At 46.4% G+C, this 18,229-nt stretch overlaps 1 protein-coding gene across 1 annotated transcript; it reads left to right on the top strand.

Moving 5' to 3' along the window:
- Nucleotides 1–1,710: 1,710 nt before the first annotated feature.
- Nucleotides 1,711–16,103, top strand: CD2 (CD2 molecule). Its single transcript, XM_043459793.1, has 5 exons — nucleotides 1,711–1,891; nucleotides 2,031–2,333; nucleotides 7,049–7,282; nucleotides 11,399–11,521; nucleotides 15,325–16,103. Exons 1-5 carry the CDS (start codon nucleotides 1,831–1,833, stop codon nucleotides 15,618–15,620), a joined length of 1,017 nt encoding a protein of 338 aa, XP_043315728.1. The 5' UTR covers nucleotides 1,711–1,830; the 3' UTR covers nucleotides 15,621–16,103.
- Nucleotides 16,104–18,229: the final 2,126 nt, after the last annotated feature.

Raw genomic sequence — 18,229 nt, 5'->3', positions numbered from 1 at the left:
AATTTCAAAGATATTAACCTTTGTTATATATCATGCAAATAATTTGCCCCTTTCAATACTTTGTCTTTTAATGTTTCTTAGGGCTTTTCATGTACAAAGATTTTAAATTTTACATAAATTTATCGATCCTTTTCTTTTTCAGTTTCTGTCCTTGAAGTCATGCTCCTTCAACATTCAGAATTAAGTGAGATGTCAGTGTTATGTGGCAACCTGGATGGGAGGAGAGTTTGGGGGAGAATGGATACATGTATATGTGTGGCTGAGTCCCTTTGCTATTCACCTGAAACTATGATGACATTGTTGATCAGCTATACCCCAACACAAAATAAAAAATTTAAAGTTTGAAGAAAAAAAAAGAATTAAATGAGATGTGAGAGGAGCAGGATTGATTAATATTTCAGAGAGAATAGACATCTGCTCTCCATTTGCCCCATGAGAGCTTAGGAAAATTATCAGAAAGGCCAAGGCAGGGAGCACCATGGCCATCACCATGTTGTCTGGACGAGGACTTGGGAGGCTGTGGTTGGCAGCTGGCTAGTGGGTGAGCCGCTTACAGGTAAGGGAGCTAGAGGCAAATTGTTTCTCAGGATCTGCATATGCTTTGGAACAGATGTGTTTTAAGCACCCTTTATTAAACACACTTTTTATTACAGAATGAATATGTTCATTATCAAAATTTCTAACTTCACCAAAGTTGACAAAATAGTGAAAGTTTCCTTTTTGCCTCCTCCAAATCCAAGTCCTGAAAGGGAAGTGCTGTGAAAAGTTTGGCATGAGTCTTCACAGATTTCTTCCTATGTCTACACTATTATAGTATAATACAATACAATATAATATAGAATATGCTCTTAGGGCTACTTCTTTCTATTTTAACTCAACCAATATTTCATCATATGAATATACCACAATTTTAGTTGTTTGAAAATTTTTATTACCAAAAAAGCTATAACAAATATCCTTGGACAGAATTTTTTCACATTTATTCAAGTATTTTTGAAAGATAGGTTTCTCAAATTAAAATTACTAAGTAAAAAAAAAAATATATGTGTATATATATATATATATATATATATATATATATATTTTAAAGTTTAGTGGAAACTGTCAAGTCCCACCCATGGGAAGTATACTTTATACTCCCTCAAGTATTATATGAAGGTGCCTGCTTCTCCCAACATTCCCATCAATAATGTAAATCACTATCTTTTCTAACTTTGCCAATTTGAATGTGAAGATGGTATTTTATGACTTATGTATAATATCTGTAGCATTAGATGTCTTCTCATACATTTATTGACATTTTTTCTATAATGTATTTCTTCTATAAATTGCTTGTTTGTATTCTTTGTTCATTTTAAAAACCAAATTTCATTTGTCTTATTGATTGATAGGAATAATTTATCTATTTCAATAGTAATAATTTTTCATATATACTGCAGTGGAGGGCATAGAAGGCGGGCTGTAAGGTTGAATCTGGCTCCTTGTCAACTAAAGGGTGATTCTAAGTGGCTTACTTAGTCTGTTAGTTCCTCTTCTCTTTGACGAGTATAATAAAACCCACCCAAGGCTGCTGTGAGGATTAAAACACCATAAGAAGACACACTCAGAAATATCCCTGCTTTGGCAAAGAAGGACATCAGCCAGGTTGGTTTTCTGAATTGTATATACTTGAGTGTGAGTGTGTGTGTGTACGTCTGTTTTCTATGTTACTGTAAAGAAGCAAGAAAGAGAGGCACGTGGTTACGCTCACAGGGGGTGGATTCCACTGATGTTACTTGAGTTCCTTTTGCAAGAAGAGCACAGAATCACAGAAGGAAACGATCCCCAAAGATGAACCTCGCATGTGAAATCTTAGCCAGCTTCCTTCTGATTTTCACTGTTCCCACCAAAGGTAAGTTGGCGTGAGGGTCTTCACTCTCACTGTTAGAAGCTTCGTTGGAGACCCTGAACTGAGTGGAAAAGTCAGAAAGGTCACAGCCCTGCTGTTCCTTGGTAGCAAGTTACCTCAGCAACTGTCTTGCTTTTTGTAGGTGAAGACCCTGAAAGCACTGTCGTCTGGGGTGCCTTGGATCATGACCTCATCCTGGACATTCCTGGTTTTCAAAGGAGTGATACGGTAGCAGATATACAATGGAACAAAAACAAAGAGAAGATTGCACGAATCAGGAAAGACAAGCCACTTTACAACCAAATGGACAAATATGTTATGTTTGCAAATGGAACTCTGAAAATTAAAACTCTGATGAGAAACGATAGTGATCTCTATAAGGTAGGGGTATATAATTCAAATGGAGTAAACCTACTGAGCAAAACCTTTGATTTGAAGATTCAAGGTAAGTCTTTGACCCCTATATTCCTCCATCTCAAAATGGGTGCTATTTAGCAAGCCAAAGAGTAACATTTATGCAAGGTCCCCAGCCCAGATGTTGGCCTTGGGGAGCCCTAAAGGAAACTGAATGCATTCCTCCTGCCTCGATGCAAGCTCCAGTCTTGTGGGAGAGATAGACTCCACAGCTAATAGACCCTCATGTCTACACACTTCAACTCTCCAGAGGTGGTGGGGATGCTGGTTTGAGTGAAGGATCTAGATTGAGATGGCATTAATTAGGAGGAGGGGAATCAGTGGGCAGAAGGCGAAAAAGGTGGCCATTTCAGGTGGATGATGAAGGATAAGCTATGGGGCTAGGAAGGGGAGGCTGATTGAAGGGCAGTGGGTCTTCTGTCCAGAGAGACAATTTCAAGCCCGGATGTCCTGAAGGAGTGGTGGTAAGGCAGGAAAGGAATAATGCATTAAAGGATGAGTGGTTTCTAATCTGCTCGACATTAGCACGATCAAAGGTAGAAGGTGTTTTTGCTGGTATCTGTAGAAAATACACAAGGTGTGGCTCTGTCTGTCTATGCATGTACTAGGGGAACAGTAGTAACTGTGGGAGATGAAAGATGGAAGGTTAGACAGGGGGCTGCTGCTTTAATCCAGGGGAAGCAGGAAGGGGCTGGTTGGTGAGTCTTAATTCAGGCTTCATGTTGGAATCAGCTGAGGTACAGTAAAATTTACCAGTACTGAGTCCCATCCCAGACCAATTAAATCAGAGTTTCTTGGCTCAGGGCCTGGGCCTTGTTGGCTCTAAACTCCCCAGGCGATTTTAAAGCACAGCCAAAGCTGATAACCAGTGGCCTAAACCAAAGGGTGCCTATAAACTGCCTGCAGCATGCTTCCACTGAGGGTCATGTGTGGGAAAAGGATGAACAAAGTGGCTTGAGTTTGAGAGAGAGGGACAAGAAAGTAGAATTGAAATGACATTGAAGTTGCAAGTCCAGGGGTCCCTTGGCAGGGCATGGATAACAGTAGAAGAAGAAGCTGAACTTGCTTGGAGAAGAAGATAGGAACCTGAGCCTGAACACAAGCCAGAGATTCAGTGAGCAAATAAGCATTTCCGTGCTTGAGACAGGAAATGCTGCCAAAGGAAGGGCCCCCTCCTCCTACATAAAGTCACCCTCCAGCCCTGTTCTTGAGCACGCGGACCTGGTAACAGCCCCCACCCGCAATACTCACAGACATTGGCAGCCCACCCACCCTCCCCCCAGATGACAACTTTCCACACCTCGTCCGGCACCAGAATAGAGTACAGCTCAGAAATGGGGTGAGATAGATGCAGCCAGAAAGGGCCTCTGTTGTGGGCTCTGGGAACCACAGATGTCATAACTTTGGCCAAGTATTCTGTTTTAAACTTGAGCTTCACATTCATGTATCATTTAGCATTGCCTGGGTAATAATGGCTACCGATGATATGTCATGTGCTTTGCTACATGCTCTTACTTAAGGTTCCCAACAATCCTGAGGGGTAGTTTTTCCCTTATCAACTATGAGGAAACAGGTAGTGGTCTGACGGGAGCAAAGTCAGGATCCAAACCCAAGGCTGGTTTTAGCAATGATGGTGACGTTCTGCCCTCACCCTGCCCCGACCCACGCCTACCCCATCAGCTTTATCCAGATATAATGCACATACCATAAAATCCACCCATTTAAAGTATATGATTCTATGACTTGTAGTGTATTTACAGAGTTGTACAACCAAACCGGCAATCAATTTTAGAATGTTTTCACAACCTCAAAAATAAATTCTCACTCTTTTGCCAAAAGACAGAGATCTTTCCATGACACAACTGCCATCTCGTTGTGTGTGTGTGTGTGTGTGTGTGTGTAAATGTTACACAGCATGTCAATTTGTGATCCAGTCACCATTTCTTGCCACAAGGCCTTGGGCAAATTCTCTATCTGCTCTAAGTCTGATTTTCATAATTATGACCCTATGGGGTATTCATGGGACAAGGCTTCAGGGAAACCTAACCATAGGTGCCTCAGGCCCCTGGGACATAGTACCTGTTTCCTCAGGGCTAGAGCTCTCTCCATCTCTTTGTTCCTTCAAGCTTCTCTGTTTCCAGTCTTGGTACCCACAACTCCTTAATGAGGGGGTTGCTGACATTAGCTGAGGAAGTCCCCTTAAAAGCAGATGTTAGTGGAGAAGTTCATCCTAGCAACCTGGAATCAGAGAACGTTCATCTATGAGATGTACCCTCACTCAATATAATCATGCCTCTTGTACGAAGCTGTCTTACAGAGACCGTGTATACAAAGATATGCTTTCAAGTGGCTGCACATAGCTGGGTGGTTTATGTCAGTGAAATACTGGAAAGATCTTAAAGTCCCCGGCAGTTAGAAACTTACTGATTAAATCAAGAATGCATGCGCGCTCACTCACTCAGTCCTTTCCGACTCTGATCCCATGGACTGCTAGGCTCCTCTGTCCATGGGATTTTCCCAGCAAGAATAATGGAGCGGGTTGCCATTTCCTCCTCCACGGGATCTTCTCGACCCAGAGATGGAGCTTGCGTCTCCTGCATTGGCAGGCGGATTCTTTACCACTGAGCCACCAGGGAAGCCCTTAAAATCAAGAATACATCATTAAAAAAAGATGGTGGAGATGTATATTTATTGGTGTTCATAAAGTAAAGAATTTCATAATAGATCAGTAAAGGGAAAAAGACAGACTAAAAAATCATATGATCCAATTTTATTTTTTAGAACATTATTTATATATGGTATGCATGCATAGAAAACATTTGTTAGATGCATTGAAACATTAGTAATTATTGACTCTGCGTGATAGAATTGTAAGTGATTTTTAATCTTCTTGAAACTTTTTTGATATTTCATCAATTTTTATAGTGATGTGATTTACTTGTATGCTTTTTTTACTCATATTTTTAATTGGAGGATAATTGCTTTACAATACTGTGTTGGTTTCAACTGAACAGCAACATGTAGATTTATAAATAGAAAAAAAAAGGAGTATTCCCATTTTGAAAACACAGACAAACTCCTCAACTCAACCCCTAGAGCATGCACTGACCCTGTCTTGGTGTACGGTGATGTTTTTCCACCCTCTTCATTTGGGGTCACACTGAATCTCTGGATGGGAAAACACTTAATTTCTGCTTACCTATATTCTGGGACAGAAATGAAATTTGGTGAGAAAGTTCATGGGGAAGATATGATTGTCTGGGAGTCAGGGAGGGAGGAAATCATTAAGAAAAAAAATGCATGATGAATGGAAGGATGCTGCGAGAGAAAGGGGGCAAATCTGAGGAAAGGAAGGGAAGGCAGGGTGAGAAAAAGGGCAGAATTTGGTCACAGCTCACAAGTGGTGGAATACGATTTGAACCTGGTCCAAATGACTCCAAGGCCAGGGCTTTTTCTTTCATGACACAGCCTTGGAATGTTAGCATGTCAGAAACGGAGAGGCAGGAGTGTGGGACCATGACAGCCACCGCCAGTATTGTGTGTGCCCAGTCGCTCAGTCGTGTCCAACTCTTTGCAACCCCGTGGACTGAAGCCCACCAGTCTCCTCTGTCCATGGAATTTTCCAGGCAAGAATACTGGAGTGGGGTTCCAGTTCCTACTCCAGGAGATCTTCCCTCCCCAGGGATTGACCCTTGTCTCTTGTGCCTGCTGCATTGGCAGGTGGGTTCTTTACCACTGTGCCTCCTGGGAAGCCCCACCACCAGCATCGCCAGAGCCTATCCATGTGCCAGGACTTTGTCACCTGTCATTCCTGCTGTACAGATGGGGAATGTCTTTCTTATCCTTATCTGTGGGTGAGGGCCAGTGAGGTGTGGGGAGTGGCCCAGCAGCTCTGGGAGGATGAAGGGGGCTCTGTCTGTCCAGAGCTTGAACAGCACCTCTGCTCCCAGGATCTGCCGGGGGAAGGAGGAGGGAGTTTCCATTTGTGACCAAGGCCCCAGGCTACACACGTACCAGTTTCTCCAGGGTCAGTTTCCCAGTTGCTCTTAAAGCATTTCTCCCAACCCTCCATCCCCGCCACAGACTCCTGTGCTGTGTGGGCGTCAGAACATGGTAAACCTCTTAACCGTATGACTGAACTTGAATTTGGGAAGGTGAGCTCCTCTCCTGATTTGCCATTTACTAGTGGGTACCTTTGGACCATCCATTTAACACTCCCAGACCCTTGGGTACTTCATCTATAAACAGGAAGAAAAACATCATCTTCTCTGTTTGTTAGGATGAAATGCTATCATATACGTGAAAGCATTTTAAGGTATAAAGAAAGAAAAAAGTGAAGTCGCTCAGTCATGTCTGCCTCTTTGTGACTCCATGGACTGTAGCCCACCAGGCTCCTCCATCCATGGAATTTTCTAGGCAAGAGTACCAGAGTGGGTTGCCATTTCCTTCTCTAGAAGATCTTCCCAACACAGGGATCAAACCCAGGTCTCCCACATTGCAAGTAGACAATTTACCATCTGAGAATATGATGTATATTTTACTGATATATCTATAATTATCAGAAATAAATTTATTCTGAATGTGTTGTATAAATAACATAAAATAGAAATGATATTTTAAAAATTGCTGGGATCTTTGAAGTTGTTTCCTGGTCCCCAACTAACTCCATTTCCCCTCTCTAAATAGGTATATCTTTTACAATCAGTAAGTTGCCTGACTTGAGTTGGATCTTTCTTTTCTTTTCAGAGATGCTCTCAGGACCTGAAATTAACTGGACCTGTACCAACAGAACTGTGAGCTGCAAGGTAGAAAATGGAAGTGATCCTATATTAGAACTGTTTTTAAATAAGAGCACTGTCCAACAAGGTCATCAGAGGCTCATCACCTACAAGTGGAACACCAAATGGAATAAAACATTCAAGTGCATGGCGCGTAACCATGTCGATAAGAAAGTCAGCATGGTGACGGTCATGTGTCCAGGTGCGTGGTAGGCACTGATCAGGCGCCACAAGTTCACATCACAGTCCAGCCTTTACGGCCAAACAGGCAAGGACTGCTCCAGGGCATGGGTGCCTGGCCTGGGAGGCCACTTAGGCTCAGGGTGAGAACTGAAAACACCCCTCTTTCTCCTGGAAATCTCCAAGGGAAGGCTTAGAGGAGAGAGGAGGTAGTGTTCTATGCTTACCCATCTTGGGATTCTTCTCACAGAGCATGGTCTAACCTCAGGTAATTAAAAAGGTGCTCTTCTAGGAGAAAGAATTGCTGAGTTGAAGACATAAAAGGAGCTGAAATGGTTATCTCATACAGACTGCCCCTTGCCAGAGAGGCAAACAGACTTGCCCACAGTCTCTCAGTTAGTCAGGGACCACGACTGTGACCCCAGGGCAATGATGGAGAAGGGAGCAAGAAAGATTCCTTTCTGGAGGGGCGATGGTCGGCACCTCCTATCAGAGACAGGAGCAGAAGGGCTCCTTCTAGAAACCCAGGAAGTGAAGGACTTGGAGAGAGGAAAGGCTAGAGGCCGGGGAGGACTGTGAACCCAGGTGGGCAAAGCTCTAACTGCCTCAGAGCAGAGCGCTCAGCACAGAAAGTTCTGAAATTTCAAGAGTCTAAGTTCTTTCCTGGTCCCCAACTTGACATGACCCCCAAAAGTAATTTTTGAAAGATGGCCTGCTCTGGCCTGGGAGACTGGGGTCTGGACTTCTAGTTTTGGTCTGTCTAAATGTACTGGAATGGCCTGGACAGAATTCCTTCCTCTTTCTGGGCTTTAGCCTCCTGGGCCACAAAGAAGATAAGCCCTGTGATCCCCAAGAGTCTACTCATCTGATACGCCACGATTATCTTTCCAGTGCTGTCTGGTCAATCCCCTGAAAGGAAACCGAAAAAAACAAACAACCAAAAAAACACCAGTGATCTGGCCAGATTTCCTTAGTTTCTATAGCAATTTTGGCTGGTCAGTGACCCTAGGAAGCAACCCTGAGCTGGTGTGAAATCAGAAGTAAGACTTTAATATATATTTTGAATTAGTTATCAGTTGTGTAACAAATGACCCTATATTTAGTGGCTTAAAACAGCAAACAGTGTTGAAGATAATAATCTCACAGTTTCTGTGAGACACTGAATCTGGGACTGGCCTAGCTGATGGTTCTGGCTCAGAGTCATTCAGGCAGCTATCATCAAGGTTCCAGCAGGGGTGCAGTCATGTCAGTCAGGTAGAAGCACTGCTGAGGGAGGACCCACTTCCAAGTTTACTCATGGCGGGCAATCGGCTGCCTCACAATATGGCAGCCACTTCCCTCAGAGCCCCTTGAGAAAGAGCAACAGTAAGGGCCCGGCGCAAAAGCCAGGGTCTTTGGTCTTTGTGAACTCGGTCTCAGGTCCCATCACTGCTGCTGTACTGTATTCTTTTAGGAGCCACTCAGTAAGCCCGGCCCGCATTTATTCAGAAGGGATCGCACACAGGTAGAAATCTCAGGAGGCAGGGCTCAGTGGGGACCATCCTAGAGTCCACAAGTCACATGCTCAGACCAGCGTCACGTCACCTCCTATGAAATCTCTGCCTCCCAGCCATCCCTCCATGCCCCCCATCACTAAGGCACAGTGAGTGAGGTAGCCCCTCCTCGACTTCACAAGCTCTTATCCCCCTTCAGGATGCTCTTAATTAGAGTTGCCAGATTTAGCAAATTGAAAAAAAAAAAGAAACAAAAAACAGTGTAAATATTTTTTTTTGGTCACCCTGCATGGCATGCAGGATCTTAGCTCCCCAACCAGGAATCGACCCCACACCTCCTGCATTGGAAGCACAGAGTCTTAACCACTGGATTGGCAGGGAAGTCCCTAAAAAGACAGTATAAGTGTGTTCCAAGTGTTGCATGGGACACCCTTATCCAAAAACATTATTCATTGTTTATTTCTAATTTAACTAGTCATCTCCAGTATTTTATCTGGTAATGCTACTCCATGTGTATTTTAACTAGATCCCAGCAGTATAAAAATGTGTGTGCATTAGGGATGGAGGAAGAGAGGAAGGGCTTTGGGGGGAGCTGGGGTTCGAAGACTGGAACCTTCCTGTCACCTCCTTGTGGTGCAGAGTTGGGGGAGCCAGCTGGGGGAAGGGGCACTGGAGACATGGGAGGAATACCTAGGGCAAGTCTGGGGAGGACAAGTTTGCTCTTGAAGACCCTAAAGTGGATCTGGATGCATCATCCTAAAAGGCCATGGCAGAGAGGAGCAATGACATGATTAACCACTTGGCTCAAAACAGATAAGCATGTACTTAAAATCAAAATAGTAGGAGGAGGGAGCAGGTTTGGACACAAGAAAGGACTCTACCCCATGAATTCATGGGCATATTATCTCTGAGAAGGAGTGCAGGAAGGAGTGTGGCTGGATTTAGTGACTGTGAGGACATAGCTACCTCTGAGACATGCTGGAACCTTCCCCACAGAAAGCGTTCAGAGGCCGCGCTGGACAAATCTGTGAACAGACTGTGTGGGGCACACCTACATTCCCAAGTGTGCCCAGATAAGGGCATGCTTGTCCTGTCTGAGGACTCTGAGGAGACAAGCTGGTGTCTGCATGGTTTAGCCCCATGTTCCTCAACTGGTCCTAGGCTTGCCCCCAACCCCCCCAGGTCAGACCCTGGGAAGTCCTTGGCTGAGCCCAAGGTGGATTCTGATAGCCCTGACCCTTCCTCCAAGCAGGCAGAACCTAAAGGGCCCTTCTGCTTTTCCCAGTCCAGTTTCACAGCAGGTTAGGATTGTGCCTGCTTTCCTGATGGAAGCCCCTTCATCCACAGAGCCTAGAAAGTCTATATAACCAGCAGGCAAAGAATGGGTGAGAGAGAGAGAGACACTTAGGAAGAAAAGCAAGGATTAACAAACCACTGCAGTCTGAACACCTGTTTAGTTTGGTTTCTGAGCTTGCTCCTGGGGCCCATCCTGGGCTTCATGTATAACAGTATCTTCCCAAGAATGTCTGGCTGGAGAAGGGTTTCCTTGTGATGCTGGGCTGAGCTCTGTTCATTCTCAGGATGGACAAGTCCCCTGACCTCTGGCCCCAGCTGCTGACTCTCTGACTGCTGTGACTCACAAATGGGCAGATGGCCCAGCATCCCTCTCAGGAAACAGCTCCCAGAAGTGCCAGTGCCCAGAACTGTAGTCAGGGCAGGCCCCCATCTTTGTGTGTAGTTTCACACTTTATAAAGCACTTTCACATCCATTATCTGATTGACTTCCAACAGCCACCTGTAATGTAAATTCATTATTTCCATTTTTTCAAAGACAGGAACAGGCTCAGAGAGGTGAAGTAACTGGCCAAAGGTCACACAGCTCCTACCTAGAAAAGCCTGCACTCAAATCAATTTCTCTTAACACAGTCATTGTTATTCTTGTTGCATTATAGCAGCTGAAGGTTTGTGAGTTGAAGATTAAGTTCACTGCTGCGGCTAACTCACTGTGTTCTGAGTTTCTCTCACAGGCCAGGGAAAATCTGGGAGAGGGTGCTTGCTGGCTTTGAGGTTAGAGAGCTGGGCTGGACACATGAAACATGGATCCTGTCTTTGGGAACTACCTGGTCATGAGAATGAGGAAAAAGCAATCATGATGTAGGAGGGCAACCAGAGATGAAGCTGGATAAACAGTGCAGAAATATGAAGATGAGGGGCTGCTTAAAGGAACCACTCAGGAATGGATGCTGTGTGACCTCAGGCAATTCATCCTTCCTCTCTGGGCCTTGTGCATGAAGCTAGAGATTACGTTAGATTTTCTCTAACCTCGTTCTCAGATCTAAATTTCTGTGACATCCTCCTTGAGAAGGGACAGAGCCTTGGCTCACAAAGAATCAGGCATTTCTGGTCCAGGAGAAGAGCTCTCGAAGGAGCCTTGTGAGAGGGGCTTATCTTGAACCCTGCACTCCTTGAGGTATTGACCCCATTTACCAGCCTCCATAAGCTTAGCCTCCGTGAGGCTGAGAAGTCCCATCAAACTCTTTCATCCATAAGATGGGAGGCAGGAGTCCTCGAGTCCTTGGCCAGGGCAATGAAATGGTCCCTCTTCCCAGGACCTCCCATCCATGCCGCATCTGTTCCTCTTGCAGATGAAGGCCTGGATTTGTACCTCATCATCGGCATTTGTGTAGGAGGCGTCGTCTTGCTCATCTTCGTGGCACTACTCATCTGCTACATCAGCAGGAGGAAAAAACAGAGCCACAGGAGAGATGGTAAGCTCCCCCTTCTTCTGTCCCACCGCAGGCCCAGGTGAAATCCCCGTGGAAACTGCTCATGGGGCTGGCACCCAGAGTCTGGAAAGAAAAGACTGGAGATGGGTAGTTTCAGAATGTCAGGGCCTTCACCGGCGGTTACAGTTTGTTCCATTTTGTGGTTAGCTTGAGTTTTGAAAAACAGATTCTCAGTAGTGACAATGGGGGAGATTTGAGATGCTCAGTCCAGGTTGGCCTCACTAGAATCCACCAGCTGAAGCTGACTTGGTGCAAAGCTGTGTGGACATGCTTTGAATGAGCCATGTGTATCAATGTGGATAGAAAGATTAGCATCAAAACACCATGTCTATGAACCAACATCTTGTCTTCTCCTGAGTGGGGGTGGCCAAGCTGGGTTCAGGACCAGTCTCCTAGGAACACTGGTAAAATTTCAGGACACTCACTGGGGACTCACAGGAGCACATTTGTTCTAAAACTGGGTGTTTCTATTCCCTTTCCAATTTACTGTTCCAAGAGGAGTTGTCAGGGCTGTGAGTGTTTCTTTCTTGAATCAGTCCTGACAACCCACTAAGAAAGAAAATGTTATGCTCATGAGGAGCTGGCTCAAGGAGCATCCAGGCCACCCAAAGCGATGTGTTCAGAAAATGATGTTTCTGTGGACACTGGGATGAGGGTGTTAGGGAGTGAGCTACAGGTGGGTCCAGCAGGGGGTGTCCAGTCATCAGCAGGACGTGAGGCCAGGTGGACAGGTCCTCAGGTTCTGCACAAGCTCACATTCACAGCAGGACTGGGTCCCCCTATGTGGGGTCTTCTCCCTGGAGTGAGCCTGGCACTCCCAGGCCAACTGCCTCTGCAACTGCCCAAACAAAGATCTGGTCTGCACCTCCCCAGGCAGTGGTGGCCTTGAGCCACCTTTGGATTTAATTTCCTTACTTTAGACTTCTTTCCTCAGGTCTCCCTCAGGCCACTGCTCCAGCATGGGCCCAAGCTTCCACCTCCCTCTCTCCCGCACCCTCCACCCCAGTGGACCAGAGCTGTTTGTTAGTCCCATAAGCACACACGGTTTCCTCACTTCTTGGCCTGACTTGGGCAGTTTTCCATCCCCATCCCCCCTGCAAAGGCTCCTTCCCCACTGCTTAAGAGTCAAAGATCACATGCTTGGACCTCACATGCCATCCGGTGGCAAAACAACTGCTCTTTCTTGAGGCTGAAATGACCAACATGATGATCAACTCAGGTTGACAAAGCAGTTGGCTGTGTCAGACCCCAATCTATAATAGGATGTTTTTTAAAAACGTATTTATTTTTAATTGGGGGAATAATTGCTTTACAGTGTTGTGTTGGCTTCTGCCATATATCAACATGAATCAGCCATCGGTTTACCCATGTCCCATCCCTCTTGAACCTCCCTCCCTAATGTGATGCTTTATACTCATTATCTCATCCAACTTTCTGCATGATCACATGAGACAGATAATATTCATTCAGCTGAAGTTTAAGCTCAGCGAGGGTTAAATGCTTTGTCCCAAATACTATGGCCAGTAGGCTGAGTTAGGACAAGGGTGAGATGAACAAGGACCCCCGGATACAAAAGTTGAGGAGACCTCCACCTCCAGGGTTGACCCTGCCCTTGCACAGCCCCAGGGTTTTGGGCCTCCTTTGGTTTTGTGCTCCGGGTGGCTGTTTGCTTCATCTAGTCCTGGCCTAGCGCTGAGTAACCAGGAGATGCAGTGAGGGAGGAGAACATTGAGGCTGGAGGGATTCCACGCAGCCGTGGAGCAATGTGGGCCGTGGCTGGAGTTGTGGGCGTGGGTGTCCTGCTGTGACGGTGGGCTGCACAGAGCTTTGATGACCGCCTTGTCTGTCCAAGCCAACCTGAGGGGTCAGCCCCTTGGCCACACCCCTCTCTTCCTCCCAGAACTCATGGGGCTCTTTGTCTGTGTCTCCCTAGTGGCCCTGGGCCCTTTCCAGAGACTGACATTGTGATCTGCTGTCCTGGTTTGTGCCGCTTATTGACTTTTGGCTATCTAAGAAGAGTGCTTATGTCTGAGCCATCACAGGCACTTAGCAATGGTACCTAATACCTAGAAGATGGGGAATAAGTGTTCTAAAAACAAATGAACAAAACAGCGGGTGACCAGACTAGCAGTAAGCAAATGGCCAGCTCCAGCTTGCAGTCCAAGGATGGAAAAAGGCTTTCCCACGGCCCCATAGCTGGGACCTGGGGTTGAGGCTCAAAGTCCTCTGCATGGCCTCATGGCACCACCTCTGCCTCCTGAAGGCACCAGAAATGGCACAGAAGATATGTTTTTCCCTTTCTGTGCGTTTCACTTTTTGTGCTCAGAGCACACCAACATCTCCTCAGCAAAACCCTGGCGTTTGGCTTTGAGCCTTCGCGTTCAGAGTCACCCAACGCCTGGATTTCCAGCAGTCAGAGGAGGCTGCTCGGGCTTCCCTGATGGCTCAGCTGGAAAAGAATCCGCCTGCCATGCGGGAGACCTGGGTTTGATCCCTGGAGTTGGGAAGATCCCCTGGAGGAGGGAACGGCTACCCACTCCAGTATTCTGGACAGAAGAATTTCATGGACTGTATAGTCCATGGGGTCACAAAGAGTCAGACATGACTGAGCGACCTTCACTTCACTTTCACCTGAAGTCACAGCGTGGTGCTCAGAGAGGGCAAGTGTTTCCTAAACCATGCACCTCTGTACTGATGTGAGCAGCCATCCACCCCAGGGAGGGCGTCCTCGTTCTGGCTTTCTAGAGAACACCGTGAGGATGGCTTTGGGCATAGGGTAGGAAATACCTGACTTGTAGCACAAAGGGGGCCAGAGGGGCCATCCGAGCCCTCCAGGCCTATGGCACCTGAGCATCCTCAAAGATTTCCTCTGTGATTTCAAAACAGCAAAGGGAAAATGACATTACTCTGAGTCATAGGCCTGTCTTCACGGATTGCCATCACACAAAGCAGAAAATCCCAGAGAGGTGAGTGACCAGAGGAGGAATATTTCTTCCAAGTCCAAGAGCATAGGGCTGGCTTATGAATTTCTGAGACACTAATATGTTTCTAAGGACTAAACAGCCCCTTTGCGTAAGTCCCAACCCCTCACCAAAATGTGGGTGAATTACAGAAGTGGGTGAAAGGTAGATCTCACACAGAGACCCATCTGAAGGCAGGTGGTTACTAACATTCTTTCTGACTGTGTGTGTTAGTCACTCAGTCGTGTCTGACTCTTTGCGTCCGCATGGACTGTAGCCTGCCAGGCTCCTCTGTCTGTGGGATTCTGTAGGCAGGAATGATGGAGTGGGTTGCCATACCCTTCTCCAGGGGATCTTCTTGATCCAGGGGTAGAACCAGGGTCTCCCACACTAGAGGCAGATTCTTTACCATCTGAGCCACAAGGGAAGCCCCTCTCTGACTCCTCAATCCTATCATAAGGGCTCTGACCCTGAGTGGCGCTAAGGTGTGATACCTGGGATGACTTAGAGTCAGGACTGGGGTCTAAGTGCCCTCTCTGCTCCCTGGAGATCCAGGCATCACGTTCTCCACTGGATTCCTTGCCTCTGACTCCCTGAGTTCTCTGACGCCCTGGGCTGTCCCTCTATCTTGCTGTGGGTCTTTCTGTCCTCCCCCTCAAGACCTGGAATCTCTGGAGAGCAGAGGTGGCTTCTGCCTTCTCATCATATCCCCCCCAGAGCAGCTAGCACGCTGTGGTGTACACAGGAGGTACACTCAATATTGTTACATCGATCCTGATTTTTGCCAAGAGAACTCTTCAGAGAACTCTTCTTTGATCCTTGCAGATGAGCAGCTGGAGATAACAGCACAGAAAGCGACCCTTGAGGAAAGAGGCCGGAAGCCTCACCAGATTCCAGTCTCAACTCCTGCAAATCCAGGCATGTCCCAAACTCCTCCAGTACCTGGTCATCGTTCTCAGCCCCCTGCTCATCGTCCCCGGCCTGTTGGCCCCCGTGTCCAGCCCCAGCAGAAGAGGCTTCCTCCGACGCCAGGCACACAAGTTCACCAGCAAAAAGGCCCTCCCCTCCCCAAGCCTCGCGTTCAAACGAAACCTCCCAGTGACGCCGAAGAAAACTCCTAATTCTGTGCCGCGGCTGTCCTCTTCCTCTCATCAAAAGAGATGAATACCCGTCCTTTCCCATAAAAGGCACTGTGGAATTTCTCCACTCTGGGTGTGCACACCCACACCTCCATCCTCCAGCAAGGGTGCTCTCCAAACAGACCATGATCGCCTCCCCAGCCCGTGAGCCACAGTCTGTGCCTTTTAACACAGCCACGTGGTCTGACGTCTGGAGTCTCTGGCCCCCTTCCCCGATCACCACTTCACCAGGAAGGGAAAAAACAATAAAAGTGCGCACATTTGGACTGGGTGACAGAGCACAGAATCCTAGAGGTCTCCCTGTTCCCTCTCAGAGCATGTGCCCGTGTCTGATGTCAAGCAGTCACTGTGGCCATGTCTTATACAAGCAGCTTCCTGCTTGAGACACTCTTGGTTTTCTTTTGTGCTTGGTGGACACTTGCTCACTGTATTGGGAGTAGCAGTGAAATAAAAGCCTTGACTTGACCCCAGGTGTCATCTAGTGCTGAATGGGAAAGAGGCTATTTGGTGTAGTATGACCCCGCCACCAAATCTGGCCATCCCAGTTCAACCGGTTCCCCTTAATCCCCCACCAGAACAACTGACATCCACTCCCCAGGTTCCAGGTGCAAAGCTGGACCCACGGCCCATTGGTAGATTTGTATAAGGAATTGAAATCTCTATGCACAAACTTCAACAAAAGAGGCACCAGAAAACATAACCTCATTTGCAGTTTCACTTCCTTGGTTCTTCAGACATGTTCATGGTGATCTGTAGAACCATCCTTGAAAAGAGGGGGGTCCATAAAGACTGGAGGTGCCACGAGCCTGTCAGAGAACATGCCAAAGGGGCAAGCTGAGACACAGCTCAGTCGAAGCAAACCCCAGGTCTCAAGTGACCATGATTAAAAGGTCAGGCCCCACCCTCAGCTGGCAGTCATGCTAGTTGTACTTTGAGGGAAGTGGGGGAGAAAAAAAAGAAAAAAACGCAGTTTACAGTTAAGGTTCTAAAGCAGTAGATGGTGAGAAGGCACCTGGTTTGCAATGTTGGCACCATGCTGTTTGCGGTCCCGGCCGCCCGCCTTCTCCCGGCTTCTTAGACTTGTTAAACCCTGTCAAGCTCTGGCAGGAAGCTCTGAGGTCTAAACCACAAAGTCTCTGTACATTCAGGACTTCCTGTCAGAGCTCACAGAGGGTTGAGCTGCTCTTTTCTCTGAACCTGGGCTTCTATTGTTTTAACCCCCAAAGTTAATTGTTAAGAATAATGATGAATGAAAGCCCACCGCCTCCTGAAATTCTAACATGGAGTCTAGTCAAGTGACAGGCATCATGAGATCTACTAGGAAGAGAAAGGAAGGTCTTAGCATGGCCGCTTTTCTCCTTCCTCATTGCAGCCCTGTGCCATTACATCAGCCATCCTGCCCGAATAACTCCTAACCCATTCCCTTCCTGAAGCCCTCCCTGGCCTTTGCAGCCCTGCGTTCTGCCTTTTTCCCGCAATCTTGTGGCATACATATAATACAGTGCCTATAACTATTCAATCCCTACATCACTTATCCATTCAACAAACATTTATTGAACTTGTACTACATACCACGCTCTGTGCTAGGTGCTAGAAACACAGAGGCACACACATCTTTGCTTTCAAGGTGCTCAAGTTGCGGGAGGGGTAGACTAATTACAGGATAAATGTAACCATGTGAAAAGTATTGGTTAGAGGCCAATACGGGAGCCCAGAGGAAGGACTTGGAATCTGGATTGGTTGGCAGGACTAGGGGACCCAGAAGGCTTCCCGGAGGAGGTGGCATTTGAATTGAGTTGTAATAGATGAGTCAAAAAAACTGCTGAAGCAGAGGTGTAGAATTACCCCTGTAGAGGGAGCATGAACTTTGCTCCTGCTGACAATCTGTTGAGGTAAATATGTTATTCCTTTATCAACTACTATGTTTCATCAGTTTGAAAACACTATTGATTTTAAATGGCACCATTATTTACACACCATTTGAAAGAAAAAGCACTCTCAATTGCACTTTAACAAATGCTAAGATACAATCAATTTGTAGGTTCAACCCTATTCCTGAGGTGTTAAAATATGAAAAAAAATGTGTTTAGAACTAATGAAATGCATAGTTAAAAAGCCTCCTGAGGACTTTGGCCATTTCTCAGCATTGCCCCTACCACTTTACTGAAAATTTCACTGGCCAGTTGATTCAATGGGTGAGTACAGTCTTGATGAAAGAAAAAGAAACAACCACCATGGCATCTATTGGGTTGGCCAACAAGTCTGTTTGGGTTTTTCTCTAACACCTTACTGAAAAACCCAAACAAACCTGCTGGCCAACTCCAAACATATGTAAAATACACTTCCTGGCCTGCTGGAATCTCTGCCACGAGGCGGAAAACACTGGCCTTGCTTGAAATTTGTGCTGTGGTCACCACTGCTGATGTTGTGTAACCTCCCACTGACCTTGTCCCAGAGTGTGGACTTTCTGAGATGTGGTCAGGCCAGCTACAGAATAGCTTGTGAAGCCTGTGGAAAAAAAAAAAAAATGATGATTCAGTAGCTTAGGTTGGGGCCCAATCTTCTGTTGTTTTTAACAATAACAATTCTAA

This window comes from Cervus canadensis, chromosome 2 (assembly GCF_019320065.1).
Source record: "Cervus canadensis isolate Bull #8, Minnesota chromosome 2, ASM1932006v1, whole genome shotgun sequence".
NCBI classification, from domain to species: domain Eukaryota; kingdom Metazoa; phylum Chordata; class Mammalia; order Artiodactyla; family Cervidae; genus Cervus; species Cervus canadensis.
Note: the sequence above shows the minus strand (reverse complement) of the source record. Positions and strands in the feature narration are given on the sequence as shown.

Coding starts and splice junctions, on each gene's coding strand:
- CD2 (XM_043459793.1), top strand. CDS start 1,831: ATGAACCTCGCATGTGAAATCTTAGCCAGCTTCCTTCTGATTTTCACT. Junction 1,892..2,030: donor TTTCACTGTTCCCACCAAAG/GTAAGTTGGCGT, acceptor TGCTTTTTGTAG/GTGAAGACCCTGAAAGCACT. Junction 7,283..11,398: donor GGTGACGGTCATGTGTCCAG/GTGCGTGGTAGG, acceptor TTCCTCTTGCAG/ATGAAGGCCTGGATTTGTAC.